The sequence below is a fragment of the Charadrius vociferus genome, unplaced genomic scaffold (genome assembly GCF_000708025.1).
Source record: "Charadrius vociferus isolate BGI_N301 unplaced genomic scaffold, ASM70802v2 scaffold190, whole genome shotgun sequence".
In the NCBI taxonomy this organism is placed as follows: domain Eukaryota; kingdom Metazoa; phylum Chordata; class Aves; order Charadriiformes; family Charadriidae; genus Charadrius; species Charadrius vociferus.
This window is the reverse complement of record NW_009646608.1, coordinates 1,962,875-1,987,461: the sequence shown is the minus strand read 5'-3', so window position 1 is coordinate 1,987,461 and position 24,587 is coordinate 1,962,875. Positions and strand designations below refer to the sequence as shown.

General features: G+C 46.0%; 1 protein-coding gene across 1 annotated transcript in view; it reads left to right on the top strand.

Moving 5' to 3' along the window:
* The window catches only part of LRRK1 (leucine-rich repeat kinase 1), a 77,772-nt gene extending 53,656 nt beyond the window's left edge, over positions 1–24,116 (top strand). The window contains exons 20-33 of the mRNA XM_009886969.1: positions 1,988–2,159; positions 3,598–3,761; positions 5,082–5,221; positions 6,788–7,037; positions 8,512–8,678; positions 9,792–9,989; positions 10,676–10,953; positions 11,145–11,339; positions 12,163–12,314; positions 13,916–14,033; positions 15,333–15,449; positions 20,504–21,339; positions 21,903–22,004; positions 23,886–24,116. Of these exons, the coding sequence (XP_009885271.1) occupies positions 1,988–2,159; positions 3,598–3,761; positions 5,082–5,221; positions 6,788–7,037; positions 8,512–8,678; positions 9,792–9,989; positions 10,676–10,953; positions 11,145–11,339; positions 12,163–12,314; positions 13,916–14,033; positions 15,333–15,449; positions 20,504–21,339; positions 21,903–22,004; positions 23,886–24,063 (3,067 nt within the window). The 3' untranslated portion in view covers positions 24,064–24,116. The remainder of the gene's footprint in view (positions 1–1,987; positions 2,160–3,597; positions 3,762–5,081; positions 5,222–6,787; positions 7,038–8,511; positions 8,679–9,791; positions 9,990–10,675; positions 10,954–11,144; positions 11,340–12,162; positions 12,315–13,915; positions 14,034–15,332; positions 15,450–20,503; positions 21,340–21,902; positions 22,005–23,885) is intronic.
* The last annotated feature ends 471 nt before the right edge of the window (positions 24,117–24,587 follow it).

Here is a 24,587-nt window from a genome sequence, read left to right as displayed (position 1 = left end):
CCAAGGCAATTACATTGTCTGTGCCTCGGGAACAAGGAAACTGCTTTTTCATGGCCTGCCCAATCTTTTTTAGAGCGATCCAAGCCACATTAGCAGAATATTCCTCCCACTGATGGACTGTAGCTATAGCAGGTTGGATTAATTTAATGTACTAGCCAGACACAGAGCAGTTATTTGTTACTGTGCTTCTGCAATTATTGTCTAGATTGCCAGATAGGGTTTCTGTGCAGTCAGTAGAGAAAGCAGCTGCCAGTTTCTGTTCTGAAAGGGTGGATGGGGGCATGTTTCACATATTTTCAAAATTTGCATTGGCTGTTGTTCAAGAGCATCGAATCACCATCTGTATTATAATCCACTATATAGTTGTGGTCCAGAAGGGCCTCACTGGCCTTCGTATACTCCTAGACCCTTTCTTGGATGTGCTGAGGAAAATTTATCAGCTGTCATATGACGCATTCACTACCTTTATAGAGCAAGAACTTTTTGTTTGATGCACTCCACTTTTCTGCATGTAGTTTAGCTGTGTACTGCTTGTTCAAATAGTGTTGAAACTGTGACCATTCTTATTGTAATTTATAAGTGAGGAGAAATTTTTGTCAGTTTTACATGCCGAAGAAGTTTCATGAAACGGATAATTCGATCATGTAAAATGTCATCGGATGTTATGGACTGTGACATATGGAGAGAGCTGTTGTGTAGTGATAGCTGGTTTTTCTAAGCTGATATTTCAGGATTTACAGAATACTGCAGCTGCTAGAAAGAAAACACGGTGGGCTTAAAGCATTGGATTTGGACCCAGCATTAGTTCTAGTTGTGCGTCTAGTCCCTGTCACTGTTATTTTGGTCAAGTCCCTTGGCCGTTTGCCTCATTGCTGTCATTATGCCTGTCAGTGATGTGCCCCAGATGCCAACACGTTTTCTCAGGCTCAATGCTGATAAAACAGCAGTGTTTCTGCTTATAAGCAAATAAGGGGTTTGATCATATAGGCATCTTGGAATGTATTTGGTACAGAAGAGTGTCGCTGTATAGGGATTTATTGGCAAGTATTGAAAGCCATAAGCTCATAGTTTTCAAAACAGTTGTAGTGTTCCAAAAGGTTTTAGCTTCCCAAATACTGAAGATCAGGACAAATGAATATTCTGGCTTACTGAGAGATTTGAAGATAATTTGAAAACTTCGTGGTCCTCTACACCAGCGTAGCTCTGTTACATCTGATGGGTCAGACTCAGATAGCACTGAGTCTCCCCCATACCTGGGCAAAGAACCTAATAAACTGATTGCAGGAGGAGACTGAGCAGGACAAGTGATATCTCTGCTGGCATCAGTGTGGCAAAGAGAGCTCTTGCCCTAGGAGTTTGTCAGGAATGTGGTGAGGAGTCCACCTGCAGTATGGTGCAGCAGGAAACCTTGTCTTGTTGACCCATAAGATTCTCTCATTCTGGGACTGAGATGAGGGCCAGGGCAGTCCGGTCCCTGCAGCCTGTAACTGCCTCATTGCCACCTCCCGTGACGCCTCCTCTGCCCACCTTCTGGCCTTATTGAAGGCTGGGTTAGTGTAGGTTGGTTATGCATTTATCTTCTGTTCCACATAGGAGCACAGCAGTAATTCTCTGTTGCTACCAGGGCAGAGTAGTAAAGTTACCAAAAAATGAGTCCCAACATCACAGTTGTTCTAATGACTCTTAAATTTTAATGGATTTAATTTGTGATTACTCAAATGTCAGGCTCATTACATCAATTTTAGCCCTGTCCAATAGCCCTAGCTGAATTATGTAATGTCTGTTTTGCTTCTGCTTGCTTCCATAGTGTAAATGAATTTCCCCATGTATTGCTGCAGCGCCTTTAGTCTAAAAGCTTTTTTATATGCAGTAGACTGTGCCATTAAAAATCTCTTTGGAGACTGAATCGCCTTATTATCCAGTAACAATGTACTCACTGTTACAAGCTGTAGCTAAAATTTGAGCTGTTGAATTTGATGTGTTTCAGCTACCTCCTTCCTCATCTGCTTCCTACCAAGCCAGCATTAGATATCCATGGGCTCTGCCACCAGACAACAAACACAGTCCAAAGAGTCTTCAAGATGAGTTTTGTCCCGGTTGGCTTTTGGCAAAGATTCATTGCCCGAATGTTAATTAGCCTGGCAGAGATGGACCTCCAGGTAGGTTACTGTATCTCTCTGCAAGCAAAAGACAGCTAAAGTTGTTGTTCCATGTAAGTGTAAGTGGATGTCTCTTCACATCCAGTTTGCTTCAGTCACAGACTTCAATAACATTATTTGAGTAAGCAGGGAGAGATGGGACTCTGCAATCAAAATGTGATTCTGCTTTCACAGTAGGTGCCATTTAGAACAACAAATTGGCACTGCGGAAGAAAGCCTGCGTTCTCCACAGCCTCTTTATAATATGATCCCCTGGAAGGTCTCAGTTCCTCAAGCATCTTCCAATTACAAGTAATTGGAGTTCTGCCTGCGGCTCTTGTCCGTGACCGTTCCACTGGGCCAGACTCTGCTCACGTCTTTTGCCCGTGGAGATCTGGAAGAGCTCCACCAAAGTCAGCTATCTCAATCTATGTGGGTTTAAATGAGAAGAAAATTACAGGACTGTTGCTTTAAGGGGAGAATGAGTGCAAGCAGGCACCCTATTAGTGCAAGTGGTATGCATATCATTAAAGTAGTGTTTGTAAGGTTCTGAAAGCGAAGTGAAGTTTGGTGTTGTTAAAGACGCATTTTTGCAGCACCTTATATCTGAAAACATAGCCCTGCTGGAAACCATAATAAATACCTGCAAAATATTTTTAGTTCTACTGTGGTATCTTCTTAACAGCTATCCGTTTAAACTGTGTTCTGTCATAGATGTACGGAACATGGAAAACATGATGCCTGTTTTTAGAAGGTCCTCTGTGTTCCAGGCTTCTCAAACCATGTAATAACTTTACCTGTTTTAATGGGCTGTCTTGGCAACCCTTTGCTTACATCCTCATGGGCACTACATAACCCTAGAGCACCTTCGCTAGGGACCTCATCCAGTCCTTACTGAGGTGAACGGAAAGGATCCCAGGCGTCAGACCTGTCTGCAGACAAATAAATGTTAGAGCAATGAGTGCAGTGGAGTTCTGCAGATTAAGTCTTTGCTTTTAAAACAAAAATACATTTTGCTCTAAGTGCTGGCTTGAAGTGTCTTGGAGAAAAGCCATCTTCCTCCCACTGAAACAGGTGGAAAAGTTAACTCTACATTGAGGGCAGACTTAATAATTCACTGGAGTATTTATCTCTTCTTTAGGTTTATAAGACTTTCACAAATGCGGAATGCATATAACAAATGTCACAGTTACAGAATTAACTTTGTTCACTGATATGGAACTGTTCCTTTTTGAGTGGCATGAAAATTATTTCCATTGCTGCAAACCCAGCCTTTAGTGCGTGTATTTTCATTCCATCGCAAAATTTTTTTATGAGCACAAGTCGCTCTTTAATGGAAAAGGTCTGATAGCACCTGTGAGGGTCAAAAAAAGAAGTCACTTCATTGTTCAATTAAAACAACATCCTTATGAGAAATTCCATTAATTTAATGATTTTCATGCTTTTCTGCTTGTTTCAGCTTTTTGAAAACAAGAAGAACACCAAGACAAGAAACAAAAAGGTGACCATCTACAGCTTCACAGGCACCCAAAGGAACCGCTGCAGCACGTTCCGAGTCAAAAGGACTCACACTGTTTACTGGCAGGAAGGTCTGTTCGTTACCTTTGATGGAGGCTATCTTAGGTAATTTGTGTTCGTAATGCAGCATGCGTGACAGGGGACTAATAGAGTGTATGAAACACATCATCTGAATGGAGATGAATGGGCCTGACTCATGCTATATGCTCACTCATCAGTAGAAGAGGAGGCTTTTCTAATATACATAACTCATCCGGTAACAACTGGTGACAACAATGATGAATAACTGATTGTTTGGCAGTTCTGAATATATCAATCTTATGTGTTATTGCAGCCACAGATTTAAAGAGGCCTGACAACAGAAAGCAATATTCAGAGCATAAACCTTTGCCAGGGTAGAATCATGCATTTTCACGTGCTAAGATTTCCTTACGTCAATGAGTTTTCCACTGAATCCTAAAACTTCACCACTGTGTGGCAGCAGTCCAGATCGATGGAGGTGGTGCTTTGCTATCAGACTGCTTACGACAAGGACTATGGAGAACTGGTTTAAGCTGGCCAAGGCAGAGTGCCTGCTGGCTGCAAGCTTGGAGAAAACCCTCCGTCCATGTTCTTTCACAAAAGCAGAGAGTAGGGAGCCACTAAGTCTTTCATCTCTGTAGTATCAGCAGTTGCATTTATTCTTCCAGTCCCTGGCAAGGTAGGGAGGAACCATTGGTGCTGTTGGATGGTTGGAGATCAGAAGGGCACAGTGACATCCCTGAGTTCATCTAGGCAGTCTGCGGCTGAGTAGAGACTTGGACCCAGACATTGCAAATCGCAGGCTGGAATCCTTAATCTGGACCATCCAGGTGGTCATACTCTTATCTCCAAAATGTACTTCAGGGAGTTACAGAGCTCAGCTCTTTGTATTAAAGCTTTTTGTTTGTTTGTTTGGGTTGGGGTTTTTTGGTGGGAACTGCACAAAAATTGTTCTGTCCATAACCTTTTCCAAACAGTTTTTGAAAGTTTTATTATTGTTGTTATTGTTATTATTGTTATCATCATTATTATTATTATTAGGCCACTGGAGTTTTGTTACCAATTTTTAAAACTCCTAACCCTCCATCATTCTCTATTGGGCATTTTTGTCAAAAGTCTCCATCATACTCAGTTCACTTAGGCCAGAGTTTTCTCTGGGTCTGACCTTCTGTAGCATTTACCCATTGTGAGCAACTGGTGTTTCTGTGCAAGGATTCTCTTCTGAAAGTCATTTGTAGAACAGGCTGAATTGAAAATTATCCTCAAGGCTAGATTGCTTTTTATTTTAATTACTTATGAACTACATGTTATTATGTAACTCAGGTTTCCTGAGAGAAAGAAAATTTGTTGACGCTCGTACTTCAACAAAGCTTCATGCGGCTGTCTTTTGGCTTTCTTACACAGTGTCGAGTCTTCTGATGTGAACTGGAAAAAGAAAAAAAGTGGTGGAATTAAAATCATTTGCCAGTCAGAAGTAAGAGACTTTTCAGCAATGGCGTTCATCACAGATCATGTCAACTCTTTGATAGACCAGTGGTTTCCTGGTGAGAGAACTACTGTAATTTTCTGTGCAGTATTATGTCTTTTTAACAGAAGGTTCTTTGACAGAGCGCTCCAGGTGCACAGTATTGTTTGTTAATTGAAGATCCCTCAGGCTTTGACAGTCTCCAGTCGATAAAGTTTGAGAAAAGCTGATAACCTGCGGACAGATCAAGATTCTTTGCCGGCACACCTTGGTCTAGGCATTGTGTCTTTCAGTCCGTCAGTCACAGCAAGCACAGGTGAAACATTACAGTTCAAACAGGACCTGCTTCCGTAGGAGTTCAAGAAGCTCTTCCAGTGCTCATAGCAGGGACAGGATTTGGCCCAGACTACTTGGCACTGTCCCTTGAAGGCAGAACTCGTTTTGGCATTGGCTGGGATCGGCATTTGCCCACCATTTCTAACACCCTATAATTTATAAAATTGTGATGTGAGAGGCATGAGTGAATACGATACCAGGGACTCTGTGCCAAGGTAACTTCCTTGACTCCAGCAGTTGTTTTTCCTCTGATCAGCACAGATCCTGCTGTTACTCAGTGGGCTGTTTGCAACCCCAATACACTTTGTTTAAAACCAAAACAAAATCTGAAGTGTTCTTTGTCGTCCCACACTGGTCTAGAAAGCAGTGCCAAAATCTCTTAATTGGAGGCTCTCTGGAGGAAAGAGTTGTGCGCTCTCACATGTTCATGTTCTGCGTGTTATGAAGATAAAAGAAGATTTTATTTGCCTTTGGATTAAAACAATGATAACGTTAATCACTGAAGCTTGAGAAGAGTCATGACTTCAAAGGCTATGGCCTGTATTCACCCTGCCTAATTGTAGGCATTTAATGGAGCTTTTCACCACAAAATCCCTCTACAGTTAGTGCAAGAGGTGTGAACCTCCTAAAGGTTTACCCTTGGTAGGATCCACATTTCCCCCAGAGGGGCTGGAAACGTTGCCTGTGAGGGAGCCCACACTAAGTGTGTTTCTCACCTGGGGGCTGCAGGTACGTGCTCGCTCCTAGCCTACACCTGAAACGCGCAGCCTGAGTGCAGCGTGCCGTCTCTCCCAGTCTGCTGCCATGCCCATTCCCACGCCTGCTCTCCGCCTGAAGCCATCTGGCAGCTTGCGAAGCAGACGTGGCTGGGGCTCCTGGGCAGCCTCACAGCTGCCGTCCTTCTACTGCACGGTCATGCCCTTCAGGATACGCAGTGACCCTCATACTGCACAGAGACACCCAGCAAGTAGGAAGTTCTCTACAGTGCTTTACTCGTATACTTGTAATCTCTACTGGTCTGAATATATTTTCTTTGCAAGCCTGTGTGTTACCTGTGACTAAAGCAGAGTAGCTGTTATGTTATGTCAACAGTCCTGTCTCCTCAGTACTGTCCCTGCTATCTGTGTATGCTTTGCAAAAAGCTATTTTCTTATTCCAGGCAATACACTGGAATAAATGGCTGCTTTCATGAGTGTGACCATTTTCAGCCAGTGGATCCAGGTAGCGACTGTAGACATTTGAATGTACTGTTGTTCTTTCCCAGTTTGTGTGGGTTATGTTGTTTTCTGTTTGCTTGCTTGCTTTGAAGCGCTCACAGCCACTGAGAGTGATGGCACGTTGCTGATGGAGCAGTATGTGCCCTGCCACATCTGTGCAGCTTCCAAGCCGGAGGAGAATGAGTGTGGCGAGAAGGCAGAGGACGCGCAGTACTTTAACATGGAGGACTGTGTCCTGACTGCCATTGAACTGGACTACATCACATGTCCTAACCACCCAGACATCCCTGTTTCTCTCCAAGAGCTGGTCCCAGAGCTTTTCATGACTGATTTTCCTGCCAGGTAATGTTATTTGATAGCCTTTGGTTAAGTTTCAGCGTACCTGTGTAATTCAGTTGGATTTTCTCTTCCTAAGTTCCTGCTAGACAAACATACTGACCACAGGAAACAAATTCATCTGCTCTCAATCCCTGCTCTGGCAGTTCATCCTAAACTTGCGCTCCTGGTGGTCAGTGCACTTGTTTAGACAATCACTGTGTGCTGACCCCCATCATCACTTGGAGGGATCCTTATAGGGATCTATAGGGGTCCCTATAGATCATTATGGTGCAATGTGAAAGTCCTGTTTTAAGGCCACAGCTGTTCTGCATTCCTCAGTAATCTGTCCAGAGTTTTCTATAATTGGAGTCTTTCTGGAATTCCAGAAAGGAGATTTTAATATGGCAAAAACAAAAGCAAGTGCTGCTGCATCACAAGATTGGCAGTGAAATCGCCTTTAGTTTTGAAGAGGCTGTAGGTGAGTGAATTTATATAGACACCACTAGAGAATTCACATTGAGTTGAAGCTTAAGCTTGCCTGAGGGCTGTTAGATGTGTTGCAGTAGTGTGGCAGTCCTGAACAGCTGAAACAGCTCTTCCCTACCCATAGCAGCACTGCCAAATCTTTAAGCTGCCTAACTTCATTCCCAGATGGGTTCAGTCTTATACCCCTTATTACTTAACATATAGAGCAGAAGACCTCCTGACAGCAGGCTGGACAGGAGACCAGTGTCTCTTTCACTTCACACTCTCTGGGACCTTTCAGGGCCCGATGCAGAGCCGTGAGACCTCTAGACCAAACTGGGTCCTGTTGGCTGCTGTTGGAGCTTTCTGTGCTCCCACTGGCCCCTGTTCCTTTCTTAGGGCCATTTTACAGGGTATTCTGGGCAAACACCCCATTGGCCCGTCATGACGGCCCTCCTTGCAGTGCTATCTCCTGGAGATTTATTTGACGGGTGTGAGGCGAGTGGGGATGTTTGAAGTGTGAACAGCTGTAAAAGTAGTCTCTGGAAGAGTGGGGAAATGATGAATTGCAGCCTGGGAACAGTAAGCTGATTTGAATAATCGGGTTTCAGAGTGTGGGGCTGTTCGTAAACATCCTCTCCTGCCTCAGTGGAGAAAAGAGGAACAGGAGGTAAATGAAGCAAAAAAATCATTAATACAGGTAAATGGTACAAATAGCTGTTCCCGAGTCATCTGCTTGAAAAAGGAGCTTATGTGCTTTCCAGATCAATTTGATTCTTGCAGGATAAATTGCCACAGCAAGAAGCCTTTTTTGCTTATTTGCCCAAGTTACTTTTATTCTGCAAGAAATCTGTTGTACATGAGCCAGCATAGAGTATGTTGAGATGATAGTAGTAGTTTAGGTGATCTGGTCCTCTCAGTAGATAAGAACCTATTACGGATTTGTGAAAATGGAAGTGACATTAAAAACATGAATTTAGAGTGTCTTTGAAACTTTTCTTTTAATTAAAAAGCCCCAATCTCTTTTTGGCAGACTGTTCCTGGAAAATAGCAAACTGGAATGCAGTGAAAATGAAAACAACGTTCTTGGCCAGGGTGGAAGTGGGACCGTTATATATCGGGCACGATACCAAGGAAAACCGGTGGCTGTGAAGAGATTTCAGATTAAAAAATGCAAGGGTTCTCCCACTTCAGCTGCAGGTACAGTACACAGAATCAGTGTCAGGAATCGGCTCGTGCAGCCTGTGATCCCAAGCTAAGACCAAAGAATCTTCGCTCTCCAAAGTGCTGGCAGCACCTGCCTAAATACAGCTTTGAAACATATAGCAAAATTGATGCGTTTCCAAGGAGGAGGAGGATGCATCTGAAAGAGTCCTTCATGAAAGCACTTGTAGCGATGAAGGTCATTGGCACTGCAGGGAACTTCTCTCCTGCAGGTCAGTGGGTGGACTCATCGGGTGCCAAGGCAGAGCTCTTGATTGGGGTGGGGGGCAAGATTTCATCTCCTGTTCCCAAGCTATTTGGAAATGAGAAGTGTGGATTTACATGGGTTTGCACTAAGGACCTGTGGGTCTCCGCCTTTGAATAGATCTTTTACTCCATCCATGCCAGCAGCTACAGAAAACAAATTGGAAATCCTTCTCAGCCTGCCAGCTCCTCCAAGCCCAGACAGGCTCTCGTACTCTCCATGCTGGCCGTCGAGCATGGGTTTCCAGCAGAGCCTCAGTCCACGGATGAAGGAAAGGGGAAAGTTCCTCATTCTTGTCGGGGAAGGATACAGTGAACCCCTGAGCTGTGGAGGAGGCCAGCTGCTGTCCCAGTGACAAATAACCTTTGGAGAGACCAGACTTACCTGAGCAGCCTGTGGTGTCCCGTGGCAGAAGGACAATTACTCTGAAGGGTCCTTCTTCTGGCAGGGCAGCTGGGAAAGGGTAGGAAAGACTCCTTCCACCAAAGGGTCTGCAATGTGACGTCCACACCCAAAGAGTCTCTGCTTTAAAAAGCACAGCATGAGTTTTCCAAAATCATCCAGGTGATATATGAGAATGACGCGTGCCAGACACGCTCAAGGTTGGTGTTAAAGGACCAAGGGAGCACTTGCTTCCTGAGGCAGCCGTGTATATCCTGCTTATCGCCAATGTCTGTTACTGGCTCATGCATCAACATGAGGATGCAATGTAAAGCCTTGCTGTTGGCATAAGCCCTTGAGCTGCCTTCCTCCTGCAACATTTGCTCAGTGATTAGTACCTTCCAAAGAGTTTCTGACTTGGTTTCTCAGCGGGGCAGTGAGAAGGGGTTTGTGTGTCTTGCCAGATACCATGCTGAAACACCTGAGAGCCATGGATGCCATGAAGAACTTCTCCGAGTTTCGCCAGGAGGCCAGCATGCTCCACTCGCTGCAACACCCCTGCATCGTCTCCCTCATTGGCATCAGCATCCATCCTCTCTGCTTCGCCCTAGAGCTGGCCCCTCTGGGCAGCCTCACCACTGTATTGTCTGAAAACTCCAAAGGTAAAAACAGGGTGTCCCTCTTGGGAGAGCTCACTCTCTGCATCACAGTAGTGACAAATGGTCAACAACATTCAGATTACTGCTGGATTTACTGAGTTTTTTTGGTTTTTTTTTCCAGACTAAGGGAAATGGGAGGGATAAAATTGCTCTTAAACTGTGCCTCTGGGAACCTAGTAAAAATTGATGCTTAGGATTTTCAAAACTACTTTGGAGACCTGGATTTTCAATTTCTCTGCAAATTAATAAGTGCATCTTACTTCAGTGCTGCATGAGTAATGCTGTGTTCTTCACCCTGCAGATGGGTGTCTGGCACTCTAAATTCTCCCATAATTATCTGTATTTCTGTCACTGTCAAATGAATGACATCATTAATTCCAAGATAGGTTGAGGCCATCTGACCCTCTTGGCACCTTGGCTTTGTGTCAACTTTCAGTCAAACACTAATTTTCACCAGAAGATTTAGGGGTCTAGAAGTGAAAGGGTTTAAAAAAAGAATCTAATAGAACTGTCACACGTGTACAGTAACACGAACAGTGTCATTTCAAATCGTGGCATTGAGTGATGTTTTAAAAGGTTGTTAGTTATTACTCTGGAGTTTAAGAAAGAAAGAGATAAGGGGGGGGGCAGGGGGAGGAAGCAGTTATTGCAATTACAAGAACTGAAGACAGGCTGTTCCTTTGTGCCAGGGTCTTCCTTTGTGCCGTTGGGACACATGCTGACACACAAAATAGCGTATCAGATTGTAACAGGCCTTGCCTACCTGCACAAGAAGAACATCATCTTCTGTGACCTGAAGTCAGACAATATTTTGGTGTGGTCCCTGGATGTCAAAGAGCACATCAATATCAAACTCTCCGACTACGGAATCTCCCGACAGTCGTTCCACGAAGGCGCGCTTGGTGTGGAAGGCACGCCGGGCTACCAAGCTCCTGAGATCAGGCCTCGCATCGTCTACGATGAGAAGGTAACTGTGGTGTATCTGTGGGCGCAGCCCCTGCGTGACAGCGGTGGCTGGCTGCCTTCCTGCATGGGGCCGAATTCCCTTACACGTGCATGGTGTGCAGCGCTAGCTTTCCCACCGTGGCCTTCCTTGCTCTCCTCTCCACCCACCAAGAGAGGTTTGCCTTGTTTTTTTCTCACTGTTTCTGGTTCTAGGTCGACATGTTCTCATATGGGATGGTCCTGTATGAGCTGCTGTCTGGTCAGCGGCCTGTGCTAGGACAACACCAGCTCCAGATTGCAAAGAAGCTGTCTAAAGGGATCCGTCCTGTTCTTGGGCAGCCGGAAGAGGTGCAGCTATATAGGATGCAGGCACTCATGATGGAGTGTTGGGACACTAAGCCGGAAAAGGTACAAGACAACCCTCATGACCAGTGTTTTCCGATCATGTAACTACAGGGATCTGGCAGCCCTCTTCATGCAGGAGAGCTACGCTCGCGCTCGGTACAGCAGAACAGCTCAGTTGCCCGTTTACCCTTACTGCTGATATGGCCCAGAACTTCTATTGACTTAAAGGATACTTTTATGAATTTATGGCAGATTGGTGGCCTTAGACATCTGCGGTGACATGAAGGTCTCTAGACATCAATGGCAGTTAAGCTATTGATTTCACCAGGACAAGACGTTACCCGTAATTTCTAGAAACAGCTACAGTGTCATGCTGTGCATGTAACTACAAAGACTTCAAAACCCCTGAGATTATAAAAGGCAGTATGAGGAAGAAAAGGGTTCAAAGTACGAGAAAAGGATTATGATGCATTATGTTTTTCATTAATTACAAGTTGGCGTTTCAGAGCTGCTGTCCTTCAGAGAAAGGTCAGCTTGACTCACGAACAGCTACACACTGTCATGACAGTGGGTCATCTTCCAAAATTCATAAATCTGAAGAAATGAATCAATAAAATGTGTAAGAGAAACACAGACCAATAAAATGTGTAAGAGAAACACATTGGCTTCAGTGTCTGGGGTATGGACGATGCGAAGAAACAATCAGGTGGGATTTGTAAGGAGAATTTGGTCTAGATTTGAGAAAGTAGCAGAAGTGTTTATTAGAGAAGTCCTACTTCTTGACTCTCTAGCTTTAATAAATAATGATTAGTACGATTCTTTTCTTTCATCTGGACCTCCAGCTGTCTTGTGTGACATGTGTCTTTCTCTTTTCCTTTCCCCACAGCGTCCACTGGCCATTTCTGTGGTAGGACAGATGAAAGATCCTACCTTTGCAACATTTATGTACCTGCTATCCTGTGGGAAGCAGTCTTCCTTCTTCTGCTCCCAAGGACAGGAGTACACTGTGGTGTTCTGGGATGGAAAGGAAGACACCAGGTGAGATGGCTCATATTAGTAATTTCTTTCTTTTGTTCTTTTTTCTTTTAAGTAAAAATCCTTCAGTGTCTTCACTTATGCCTCTGGGAGGGAGGTAAAGAAGGTGAAAGTGAATCTGGGTGAATGCCAAGGATACGGTGCACACTGTTTTCCCAAACTCTTTTAATTGGGAACAGTGGTTGCTTTATAAAGGATATTTAATGAGCTTAACTCTGCTTCAGTTAATATGAGGAGAAGATTAGGGCAGTGTAATGATTCACACACACAGGATGAAGCATTTGCACATGAGAACAGACGTGTTCTGCCTTTCCTAATGAGGCCATTTAACACTAAACCTTTCCTAATTGAGACTGCAGTTCCATCTCTGTTCTGCAAAGCAATTAAGCACATGCTTAAATCCTATTGAAATCATCAGGAGTTAACCACATGCCTGAAGCTGTGTGTGCATCCAAGTGTATACTGCCAGTAAATGTGTGCTATACTGAATAGGCATGTGCTTTAAATGTTATTAAATTGTGACTGAGATGATGGTATTTTGCTCAGCCGCATGTGACCCATGGCTAGTTAGGTTTATTTTTATGGATGTTACTGATTTTTATAGCTGCAGTCTTCTTTGGAAACATTCACAAACTGATCTGAAATTTATATTAATGTGCTCATTATTTGTAACCATTAACGTAATGGAAAAGGTACGTGATTTGTTCACGAACGATTTGCTTTGCTCTTTGTGGTGCCTGGTCAGTCGTTCAGTGCAGACAGTATAACTATTCCTGCTAAAACCGGTGAAACACATGGGACTCACAGATGTATTTTGAATACATGGATGTTGTCCAAATATTCACAGCAATGTATCTCAGTGAATCTGCTTCCTGACTGGACAATCCACTTGCTGGAGACTGCTGAATAACAAATTACTTATATGTGACAGATTTCAGGATGTGTAATTGCTTGTGCCACAGTTGGTGAAACATCTGGGGCTCACAGATGTGGTTGTGAATATCCAGTTATTGTTCAAACACCCAAACCCAATAAACTTCCCCAAACCCTAAACAAACAAAATCCTTTTAGTTACAAAAATATTAATTAGTCATATTTATAAATTATTTTATCAGGTTACAGATCTTTGCTCTTATTTGGAAGAATCATGCTCTTCTGTTTATGTACTAGAATAAGTAATGAAGCCAGATAATACTGCAGCAGTGAACTTGGAGAACGAGCACATATTCTCTTGAGAACCTAATGGGCAAGATGGGCTAAGACCTCCCAGCTATTAATTACTGCTATTCAGCTGGAGCTGTTTGTCTCACAGCTGAATTATAGTAACAGACCACGGAAGTTCTCCTAATCCATTTCCGCACAAAGTCAGATAGCTGAGTTTAAATCCTCACAGAAGCAACTGCATATCTGCCCTGTGAGGAAGAGACGTGGCACATCTGTATTTCTTTTCCTTTACAAAGACCATTTGGAGGGGTGGAGAGCCTTGCAGCATCGTCCGCATCTGGACAGTTGTGTTACGACTTGGCCAAAAGTGCCAAATACCATCCTGTAGCAGTTTGCAGGCTGAATATTGGCTATAGGAAATTGTTATTTGCTCCTTTCAGAAACTACACGGTGGTGAATCCAGAGAAAGGAGTCATAGAAGTGGAGAGAATGAGCTGCCCAGGAATGAAGCTGTGCTGCCAACTAAAATTTCAGAATGCCCTCTGGGCTGCCACAGAGGTGAGCGTTTTCTGCACTTCAGTGCCCTGCTCAAGAGGGGCCTCGTTAGAAGAGACACAACTGAAGAGAAAGAGCCTATTAAATTAGTAAAGCTAAGAGTGTTTGAGACAATGGGCATCTCAGATGAGCAGCGGGACTTTGCTGTCTCCTGGTGTATTGTTTCTGCCTGGTACTGCCTGATACCTAGATCAAAATCATACCTCCTGGTGTTCAAAGCGATCGTGGGAACCTCGGCTTTCCGAGGCGAAACTCTCCAGATTGTAGCATATCTGTACCCAGGGTTTCATCTGGGAAATGTCCTTATCTGTAAGTGATAAAGGGAAGCAGTGAAAGAAACCATGCGTTTAAGGGTGCGGTTTTGAAAGAGGCCTGAGGGATTTGAAAGTTGGTGGGAAATGGGTGCCCAAGTTTTGTGTTCACCGCGGAAAACTGCAGCTATAAAGATAAGAGTGAGAGAGCACGGCTGATTTATCCCTCAGAGCCCCTCTCCGCCCGTCAAAAAAGGCTGTGTTAAGTGTCAGCCAGTTCTGACACAATCGTTTGACACAAAACAAAGAAAAAATAGCTGAAACAAATCGAAATGTTCCTGAAGTTCAGTATTTCCAGGAGGGGAAAAAAGGCCATACTTGTTGAATAAATAATTTGTGTTTGTTAATTCACTCCACCCTAGCGTGGATGCTGTAACTGAGTGAGAATAAGATATTTTTACTTTTTCTGTTCCCAAAGAGAGGCACAGTTCAAATTTTCCTATTTCTTTTATAACAAGAAGTATAGAAAAAATAAAATTCAGAAATCTTAAAGCTTTTATTTCTACCTTTTTGATCAACATGAAATGTGGTGCTATTCCCTGAACTGGGTGCTCTGTGTCAGTATAGTAGATTTACGAGGTGTAGAGCGGGTGTAATTCCAGATCCAATGCAACGCTAGCTTCCCTTGAATTGACAAGCTTAATGCAAAATAACATACAACATGTTTCAATTGTCCTGACACGTTTGGGATTTGTGCAGACTCAGGGTTGTCAAATGCTACTTTTAGATGTGGTGATAAAACACCTATACTGATGATTTTGGTGGCTTTTGGGTAGTGCCTACAGCTCATTCTGGGGAAGGCAGTACCTGCTTTCTACCAGCAGACAAAGCAAATGCTCTCCAGGGAAAACAAAGAGAAATCCAGGCTTTGGATATCGAAAAATACAAGTAAAAATTGGTTTTAGAACCAATTTGATCTTGTTCAGGTATCAAAATAGGAAAAGCATGGAAGAGGATAGAAATTTATAGAATTTTATGTGCTCTTTCACAGGACCAGAAGATTTCTGTGTACGGGCTGCAGGGCATGTGTCCTCTAAAGACTCCTCAGAAGGGTTTAGACACTCCTGCTACCGTGAGCTGCTTTCTAGTAATGCCTGTTGTCAAAAAGGTAAGGAGGAACCTAAAGGAAAAGGGGCATTAGTGAGACTAAGCTGTCTGCTGCCAGGCCAAGCTGCCAGAGTTTGCGCAGCTTGTCACTAGCTAGTGTTGAAGGACTTTGCAATGCCCAGGAATATTTTGGCAGTACGAGAAGAAGGTTTCCAGGGCTTTTGTGCCTCTGCCAGAAGACAGAGGTGTGGGCAAGAACCTGAGTCAGGGGACCAAAGCTGGCGCTTCCAAGCCTGCTGGGAAAATAGTCAAAATAGATCAAAATCCTCTGCAAGGAAGTTTTCCAGCTGTGTTTCCACATCGCTGGAAGACAGGGTTTAGACTGATCAAGCAAAGTAGAGGGGACATGAAACAATAACTAGAATAGAGATTTGTTAACTGCTAGTGCAGGACTTGGGTATATCCTTGCTCTTGAACCCATTCTTTTCCTGGTGTGTGTGTCCGTGCTGTCATTTGTGTGTACAATCATCCTTAAATATTGTCTAGGCTCAGCCACACTTCTTTTTGGTTTTGAATGAGAACACTTAGATAATACAGGCAGACCAAGAGCTGCCTCTTATGGATAATAACAAAAGTTATATTCTGTCTGTCTAGTTCTGGAATTGCTAACATCCAGTTACTGGCAGGAGAAATCTGACATGACTGCCTATTGCGGGCAAGTCTTGAGAGATGTATAAAAACTGTTTTCGGGCTAAATTACCTCCGGTTTGCTTACAGCCACCTCAAGTAAAAACATGTAATTATGTTCCAACATTATTGGTAGCTGTGGAGTTTTTGCAAATGCCAGCAGACTGGTATGTGTCTGAAAGCTCAATATGGAGCAGCTTTCGGAGCGACGGTGGACCTGCTTTATACCAAATGCCCGTTCTGCGTTATTATCCATTTCTGGCTCGTTTGCTCGGACTGCTGCATTGCTGCAAACTGAATCCAAGGCAGATGGTTAGTGTAAGGTGTACTGCTTCACTTCCAAACATGGTGTAAGTAGGACTAAAGTAGGGCATAGATCTAAAGTTGGCACAGGGATGTATTTTACCCGCCGGGAGGCTGCATCTGTCGGCTTTCTTTGGCTCCCAGACATGCAGCCTTTCTCCGCCGTGGAGTTTCATTTCTGATGCGTAGGGCAAATTTCTTTTTCATGCTGCCTGAGGTTTTGTCCAGGACAGTCGAACGAGCCTTTCACTTTCAGCTTTTCCACTGTCATACAGCTTGCAAAGCCATTCCTTAGGGGTTACGAGTGGCTTTATGTCTCCTGGTTTCTATTTCCAGTTTGTGGCTTGCCTAGAAAATGTCATAAATAATGCCAGGCCCTACAATAGTAATATTGAGTCTAGACACCTCCCTTCCTCCCCCGACCCTACCCAACCTTCCAGAAATCCACATCCCTTCGGCGCACTCCTTCTTAGTTTATTGGACTTACTTTTTCCTCTCTCCTTTCTATGAATGAGTTTGGCAGTGAACTAGCCAGAGCAGCAGCCATAGGGATGTGCAGACCAGGTTGGCAAGAAGCTAAACCGTTTTTCGAAACAGCCAGTTCTTCCAGCAAAGCTAAGTGGAAAGCTTACGCTTGTCAAACTCGCTGTACAGTGAGCGAGCTGTATCAGAGTTATCGCATAGTCATTATTGTCAAGTGGAGAAGAGAATTGCTCACATTTCCCTGGGAAGAAAGCCTTTAACTGCTGAGATGTGAGGTAACTAGCAGTCAGAGAATTGCCGAGGGATGTTGCTGGGAAGGGGAATTCTTTACGACTGCCTTGGGAAGACTGATCCAAAAGAAATAGTTTCCAAAACTTGGTTTCTCATCCAAAGGAAGCATCATGGAAATTTAAAAGCAGCAGAGAGGGGGCCCAGAATCCAAAACTCGCCCGCCAAGGAAAAGTCTTGTACAGTTTAAGCTTTTTTGTTGCATGCTTTCTGTCACCATTATCATTGGTTTTGGCAAACAATAAAATTTTCAGTAAATCTCCTTTCAGAAAAAAAAACAAACCAAAAAACAAACAGGTTTGAAAGAGCAAAACAGGATGCTTTCTGAATTGGTTTGCAGCATTCTTATAAAGCAATTTTGAGGAAGAGAGAAATCTGAATGGGTGCAAGCCTCTGGCTTCTTGCAAAAACCTGGAACACGCGAAAACAAAAGCTGCATTTAAAGGCTGCAGCCTGCTGCGGCGTTCAGTGCCAGCAGTGCCAGACCCCGCGGGGAAGAGAGGAGGAGGCAACCGAGGCCCCGGTGTTGGGGGCTGTATTTTTATTTTTTTTTTAACCTGCTGTCAGCAGCCGTCCTGAGCCTTGTGCCGTCCTTAGCTGCGAGGACAGGACGTCTGGAGCCAGCTCATCTCCTGCACATCACATACCGTCACAGCCCCGCTCAGAGGCCTTCCTCCCTGGCACAGTGGGACTTCTGGCAGGACGGAGACTTCAAATGCAGTTTTGTTGCTGTGTGTTTTTGTTGGCTCTTTGTGGAGCCCAAATGTTGAAAATGAATTCTGAGAAAGTTACTTAAGGTTTCTGGAGGCTGCTTCCCTGCCTGCCTTTGGTCACTGTTGCAATGCTCCGATTGGAGAGTTTTGCCTCGCTGCCCAGCTGCACCAGCGCCTCATAAAGTCTGGTGAATCAGTGGCACCCGGGGGTGGGTTGCCTTTGCCATGTTCTTCTGTGAAATGGGTCACTCCCTCGTCTCAGTCAGGCCAGGGATGCAGGTTGAGGGCACTTCTCAGCATTTGAGTTCCTACTCTTTGTTTCTTAAGCAGAGAGATAACAACAGTGGCTGGATAGAAACAGGTCCTGGTAGCCAAGGCAGTGAGTAATAAGTGCCCCAAAGCACAAAATATCTTCCAGATTTGCTTCCACCATTATGCTAGTCCAGACAGGCTAGAATTTGGCACAGTCGGTATGGCCGGTAAAGCTGGGTGGGGATTACCGACGTAGCTCTGCCCCTTTATGGTGCCGGTTGCCCAGTGCCAGGGAAATTTGGCCTGTGGAACCCAAAAGGGAATCGGGATCCTGTTCTGCAGTAGCTGACACTAATCAAAGAAATGAAAATATTTTTTTTTATGAAGACTATGCTTGGGTAATTCAGCATTTTCAAATGAAATGAGACAAAATTATAGAGATCTCAAAAGACTTTAATAGTGTCCTGTGTCACGCTAGAAGCAGTTCAGGTTGACATACCCACATTGTGGTTAATTTCAGATGTTCCCACTTCAATTTAAATTTTCCATTTTTAGTAAGAAATACCTATTGTGCAGGGTTCTTTGGACTGAAAAAGTTGGACCATTCTCACCAGAGAAATGTGGGCTCTTCTGCTGTGTTTTGTTCTGTTTCAAATAATCGAACTCCTTTCCAAAGGCAAAGTAACCCAAAACCCAGCTTGTGCAAAGCATCGTACCATGTTCCAACCTATTGATGCAACTCCCTGGCAAACCCATATCCAGGAGCCTTTGCACCAGATCCACATGGCAGCAGGGACATGCACTGAACACTGCAGGCCATTTGGGTTTCTCTTAATTAGTGGTTAGAGAATTGGGACTGGACTAAATTAAAGTCCAAGTCCCATTTCACAACTTTCCACTTGCTTCCCTAGTTTTTCCCATTACAGTAAAATTCTGCTGTGATTTGGATTAGTCATACAGGCTGAGCACACTCATGGTTTTACTCATACTTTGTATGCAGATAGTGTCTTTTTGTCCAAGACTCTTAATGAACCTTGCAAACAGTGCTATCAATTAAACTAATACTTACCCCTATGCTATCTGCCCTGTGATATCTGAGAGCAATTCAAGATACTGATTTTGGCCTCGATGGGTTTAAACAGCCTGGGAGCTATCTTTCAGGGCTGGCACAGCCAAGATCCCTGGAAGGGCACAGGCTTCTCCTTAATTTATGAGCAGTGAGGGGTGATGGCGAGTCCCTGTCCCGTCTCGCAGAGCCGGGCAGTGTCGCTGGCATCTCGGGCACGCCGGGAGAAAGGGCTTTCCACCACGGTGGGACTGCTGAGGGGTGAGGTTGTGTCGGTTCAGCTGGCGGTGCTCTGCCTGGTTCTGTTCGTTTTGCTTTGCTTTAGTCCGGCCAGATTGTAATGACAGCAAAAAAGCCCTGGGCAAAGGGTCTTTTTTTAGAATTTATTTCTCCACAGGGAGGAAATAGAAAGGCCTGTGAGGTAGGTATTGTTTTATCTGCTTCACAGATGAGGGAGTTTCTGGTACAGACCCAAGGTCATGGGGAGTGTTGTTCCCGAGAGATCCATATCCCAGGCTAACAGCATTTTGCTCTGCTGTGATGAGCTGGAGGAGTCAGAGAACCAGTGAGCCGTTCCCTTCTCACCGGCTCCCATCCACAGGATGTGATGGTATCCATCGCAGCAGTGCCACAGAGCACTGCACCAGAGCTTGATGCTGGCCATGGCTCCTGCAGCCAACACATCTGTACATTTAGGGGCAGGTTCTTAACTACCCGCAGAATTGTTCACGGCGCTTGGCAGCCAGTTTGCTGAACTGCTGCTGCTTCTGTGCCCTGCGCTGGGATGTCTCTGAGCTGCCATGGATCCCAGACCCAGAGCACGTCCCTGGGAGGAGCGGTGCTGTCAAAGCAGCAGATATCGGATGTAGAGCAATCACTGCTCTTGTTTGCGAGAGGATTGTCTCCCTCTCTTTCCGTTTTCATTTCATTTCTTCAATTCCTGTGCTACCTACACTGATAGCAATAGCTTTACTCCTTTTTGGAAATGAGCCGGGTTTCTACAGCTGGATTCCTAGGATCATGATGGCTGTCTGTGAACATACTCCAGCTTGAATTTGTTAACCTTCGGGGCAGGCTGCCAGGTCTGTCTGTCCTCCCTTGCCAATAAAGAGAAAGGTAATACTGGGTGAGAGGAGTACGGCTCTGCAGCAGCTTCTATGTAATGACTTCTTTTTATGTTGCTGTTATCACGGAGTGATTTGGGGTAAGTTACTAGTGTACTTGCAGGATTGTGAGAGGCAGCCAGAGCCTCTGGGATTGAAAGCTCTTGTATTGGCGGAGAAGTAAAGAATCTGGATGGAGAATCTGCTGTCTTTCTTGCAGAACTCGTATGTGGTGCTGGCTGGCTTGTCGGATGGACTTGTAGCAGTGTTTTCAGTGTCCCAGGGCATCCCAGGGGACAGCTGCTCCTACCTGTGCTCCCACACGGCAAACAGATCTAAATTCAACATTTCTGATGATGACCCCCGGCAGAACCCGTACCCGGTGAAGGCCATGGAGATCACCAACAGTGGAGCAGAGGTCTGGTACAGCAATGGCCCTGGCATTCTCATCATCGACTGCGCCACAATGGAGATCAGCAGGAGACTGGAGCCCTTCAGCCCGCCGTCAGTGATCACATCCATCGCCTGCAACTCGGAGTGTCACGGGGAGGAGGTGGTGTGGTGTCTGGACGATAAAAGCAACTTCCTGGTGATGTATCACGTTACCACCTACCAGCTCTGCGCGCGCTACTTCTGCGGAGACTGCAGCCCTCTCAGAGACATGTTTACAATCCAGCAGCCTTCGGCGGCCATCCCAGCTACGGCACCTATAAACCACAAATCAGTGGAGAGTAACCCGCTGGTGGACATGAGCATTATCTACAGTCCAGAGGTTGGCACCCAGATACTAAACCACCAGGACTCGCTCACAGATTATTGTTCTGTGTCTTCCTACTCCTCCTCGCCTCCTAACAGGATAACCCGATGCCCCTCCAGCCTACCCAGCTCGCCCATGAGCTCTTCCAGTGCACCGCTCTCCACAGATTTTGAGGAGTCTGACAAATTTCATGAGCTGAAGCCTTCCCTGGATCACGATGCTATGTCTGCAGGTGACCACATGCAGCATCTCCAAGCTGTCAAGATTCTTCCAGTGAAAGACCTCATATGGATCCCCAGGTAAGTGGGTCACTTCATAAAGTCAGAATTCCTCCTGGGCTGAACATGAGGTTAGCTCAGGCTAATTCAGGAACTTCTGCATCCCCGCTATGATTCATTTGCTCAGAAGTTACGATTAAGAAATTTTATTCCCAGTACAATGGTACATCCATTTTTCTACCCTTTTTAAAAGATATTTATTGGTGGGCAGAATGGCCACATCTAAGGTCTTGCCAGGTTGATTGCAGCAGAATGAGAAGGTGGTGGTAAGACTCGAAGCCCTGTTTCCCCAGCTACTGAGGAAACAAAGAACGGCAGGCAGCATCCTTGCTCAGACACAACCCTAGCCAGTCCTGTTGCCTCCTGTTAGCTGATGGAAACCACCGGGAATGTGATTTTGCCTGTCACAGGGGCTCTTATTGTAGTGGATTCAGGATGCCCCTCAGTGGCATCGCAGTGCCCCCTTCCCTGCAGAAGGTCGTGTAACTGCAGCAGAAAGGATGGATATCCAGCATGGATCTTCCTTGGCTGTCACCGGTCTCCACTGTGGAGCACGTGTGATGTGTCCCTCGTTTCTCTTCTAGGAGAGGAGGGGATATCATCGTTATCGGACTGGAGAAGGAATCCGGCACCCAGCGGGGCAGAGTGATCGCAGTGCTGAAGGCCGGGGAACTGGCTCCCTACGGGTGAGGCTGACTTGGGCAGCGCCGGTCACACCACAGGGGGCACAAGGGGACTGGGTGGCAGAGGGTGGCTCTGCAGGCTCAGGGGGCTGTCAGAAGCAGGGGGCTGTCTTGGCTCCCAGCAGCATCTGAGAAGGTCCCAGCCTGAGGAGACACAGTTGCTGGTTGCACATCGAGGCATGTGCGTGCTCTGAGATGGCGAGGGGAAGGCACTGTGACCACACTCTGGTCTCCAAAAGCCACAGGGACGGAGTACCACTGGAATGAGACAGACAGCGCCGTCTTGCACAATGCGATAAAAGTGGGTCTGATCCTGCCTGATGCTGACTCCCCGTGCTCTGAGGGCACCTGGCAGAAGATCGCTGGAGCTTGGCAGACTCAGGCCCTGCGTTAAGAACAAGAGGTGTATTTATGCAGAGCGCAGTGCTTGTCTGTGGCTGTATTCACGTGGATCAGGTTGACGTTCTGGCTCTAAATGAGCACCTTTGTGCTGTTGGCAGTGACGGGCCGGGGGAAGGCTCCTGCAGCACAGGGGAGAGCAGTTACATACATTAATTTAAAATGTTACATACAGTGAACAAGAGTCCAAGTAAATAAATAGCTGCTAGAGAGATGGGGGTGTTCTGCTGATCACTTAAATACCAGTCTGGGATTGTACTGTTTATGTCCCAACAAATGGAAGTTAAGCTAAGGATTATAAATGGTTATTTATTATCACTAGGCAAACACAACAAGAGATCAAAGCGCTGCTGCTGCCATTCCCTCTACTTGCTGTCCTTATCAGTTAGTGGGGAGTGGTGTATTCTCTTTGTTGTTCACAGGTACTGTTAGGTTGATTTTGCTTTACCCAAACAAAGCCTGGAGTTAAGGCGAGGTGACACTGCTGTCTCAGACTTGTCCTGCTTTGCTGCCCTTTAGCCTTTCGGGTTCAGGCACGGTGGCTGGTGACTCACCCTGTTTTACCAGCAGGATAAAGACCGGCAGATAGTGCCTGCCTCCTCCGAGCGCAGAGCGGGGCAGGGAGGTGAGGGAAGGGAGGTGGCTTCTTAGGGGCGGTTTGTGATAAAAACCAGCTGCCGAGGAGAGGCTTTGTTGCTAGTGCTCCCCATGTAGGGGCCTTTCTGGGGAAACAGTTTGGGGCCAGTCTTCCCCCATCTGCTATCAGATCGGTAGAAAGAGCCCGGCAAGGGATGGACTCCTGTCCCTTGAACCCTGCAAGGACAAAAGTGTCATCTTCTGCCTGGCCACCTCCCTCTGGGGTAGCTGCAGGGCCAGCTTCAATTTGTGTTGTTTGATCAGGTAACACGCTCAGAGACCATGAAGGAAAGCACCTCCAACACGATGCTGTCACGAAGGACTCCTTCTACATGAACTCGCGGGTCTCTGGGCTGTTGTCGTAGCCATGCCTGCTGGTCCAGACTGGGGGCTTGTACCCTGAGCAGGCAGAGCTGGGCTCCATCCCGCTTCCATGCTGCATTTCAGGCTGCGGAGGCTCTCAGCAGCCTGCTAGCTGTGGCATGATGTTTTGAAAATGCCCAGTGGCAGCAGGCCAACGAGCCTGTGGATTTAGCAAATCAGGAGATTAACAGCAACTTCAAAATGTCATGGCAGGCATAAGCACCCACCTGCATGTTTAGGCACCTGAATCGCTTTAAAAATCTTTTCCTGTGTCACTGAGACACTTGCTTTTGCCACGACATAGTTTCTGATCCCTCTTTTTGTTACGTTCTCCTTTCTCAAGGATTTGCAGCTGATAAAAAGAGATTCAGTAGCTGGAAAGGAAAGCTTTTGAGTCAGTGCCTCCCAGATGAGCGGCAGCGTGCTGTGTTAGCAGAGCTGCTCTCCGCTGTAATGCCCTTCTCTGCTGTGTTCTTCCTTTCCCAGGACGCTGGTGGATGCTGCTCTCGTAGCAAAGGACACAGTTGTGTGCTGCTTTGAGAACGAAAACATGGAGTGGTGCCTGGCTGTCTGGAGGGGCTGGAGCGCCAGAGACTTTGACGTTTTCTACCAGGCCTACGAAGAGCTGGGAAGGCTCGAAACCTGCATGCGAAAAAGAAGGTAGTGCTTGTGGCGCTGGGAACCGAGGCTCGACGGAAGAACGGAAGCGTCCTGCTCTGAGCGCGCCTGGACTCCGAAACACAGCTCCGGAGAGGGAGGGGACGAGGGGTGCGTGGGGGGAGCGTGGGTCTGGTTTGCTGCTAATGAGCACTGCGGGGTTCCCGTGGCTGGAGCCCCATCAGGGCTTCCGGGGACTGAAGAAACCAGTGTGAGCGGGGCCGTCTCTCCGCTCTCTTGCTCCATCACGCTCTCCCCTGCAGTAGTCGAGAGCAGAAGGTGGAGGTGACTGCAGTTCTGCTCATGCCTCTATTTCCAGTTTCATCTTCCCTGTTTTAAAATCCTTCCTCACCTTCAGCGTGCCCTGGCTGCTGCTGCTGCTTTTAGAGTGTATATCGTCAGCCAGGAGAGCTCCGTTCTCCTCAGCGGGCTCTTCCCTGGGAGCCTGAGCACATTAGGGTCCCTGCTGCCCGCCGGTGTGGTACGCTGCGCGCCAATTTACTCCGCTCCCGAGGGAAACGCGCCTGCGCT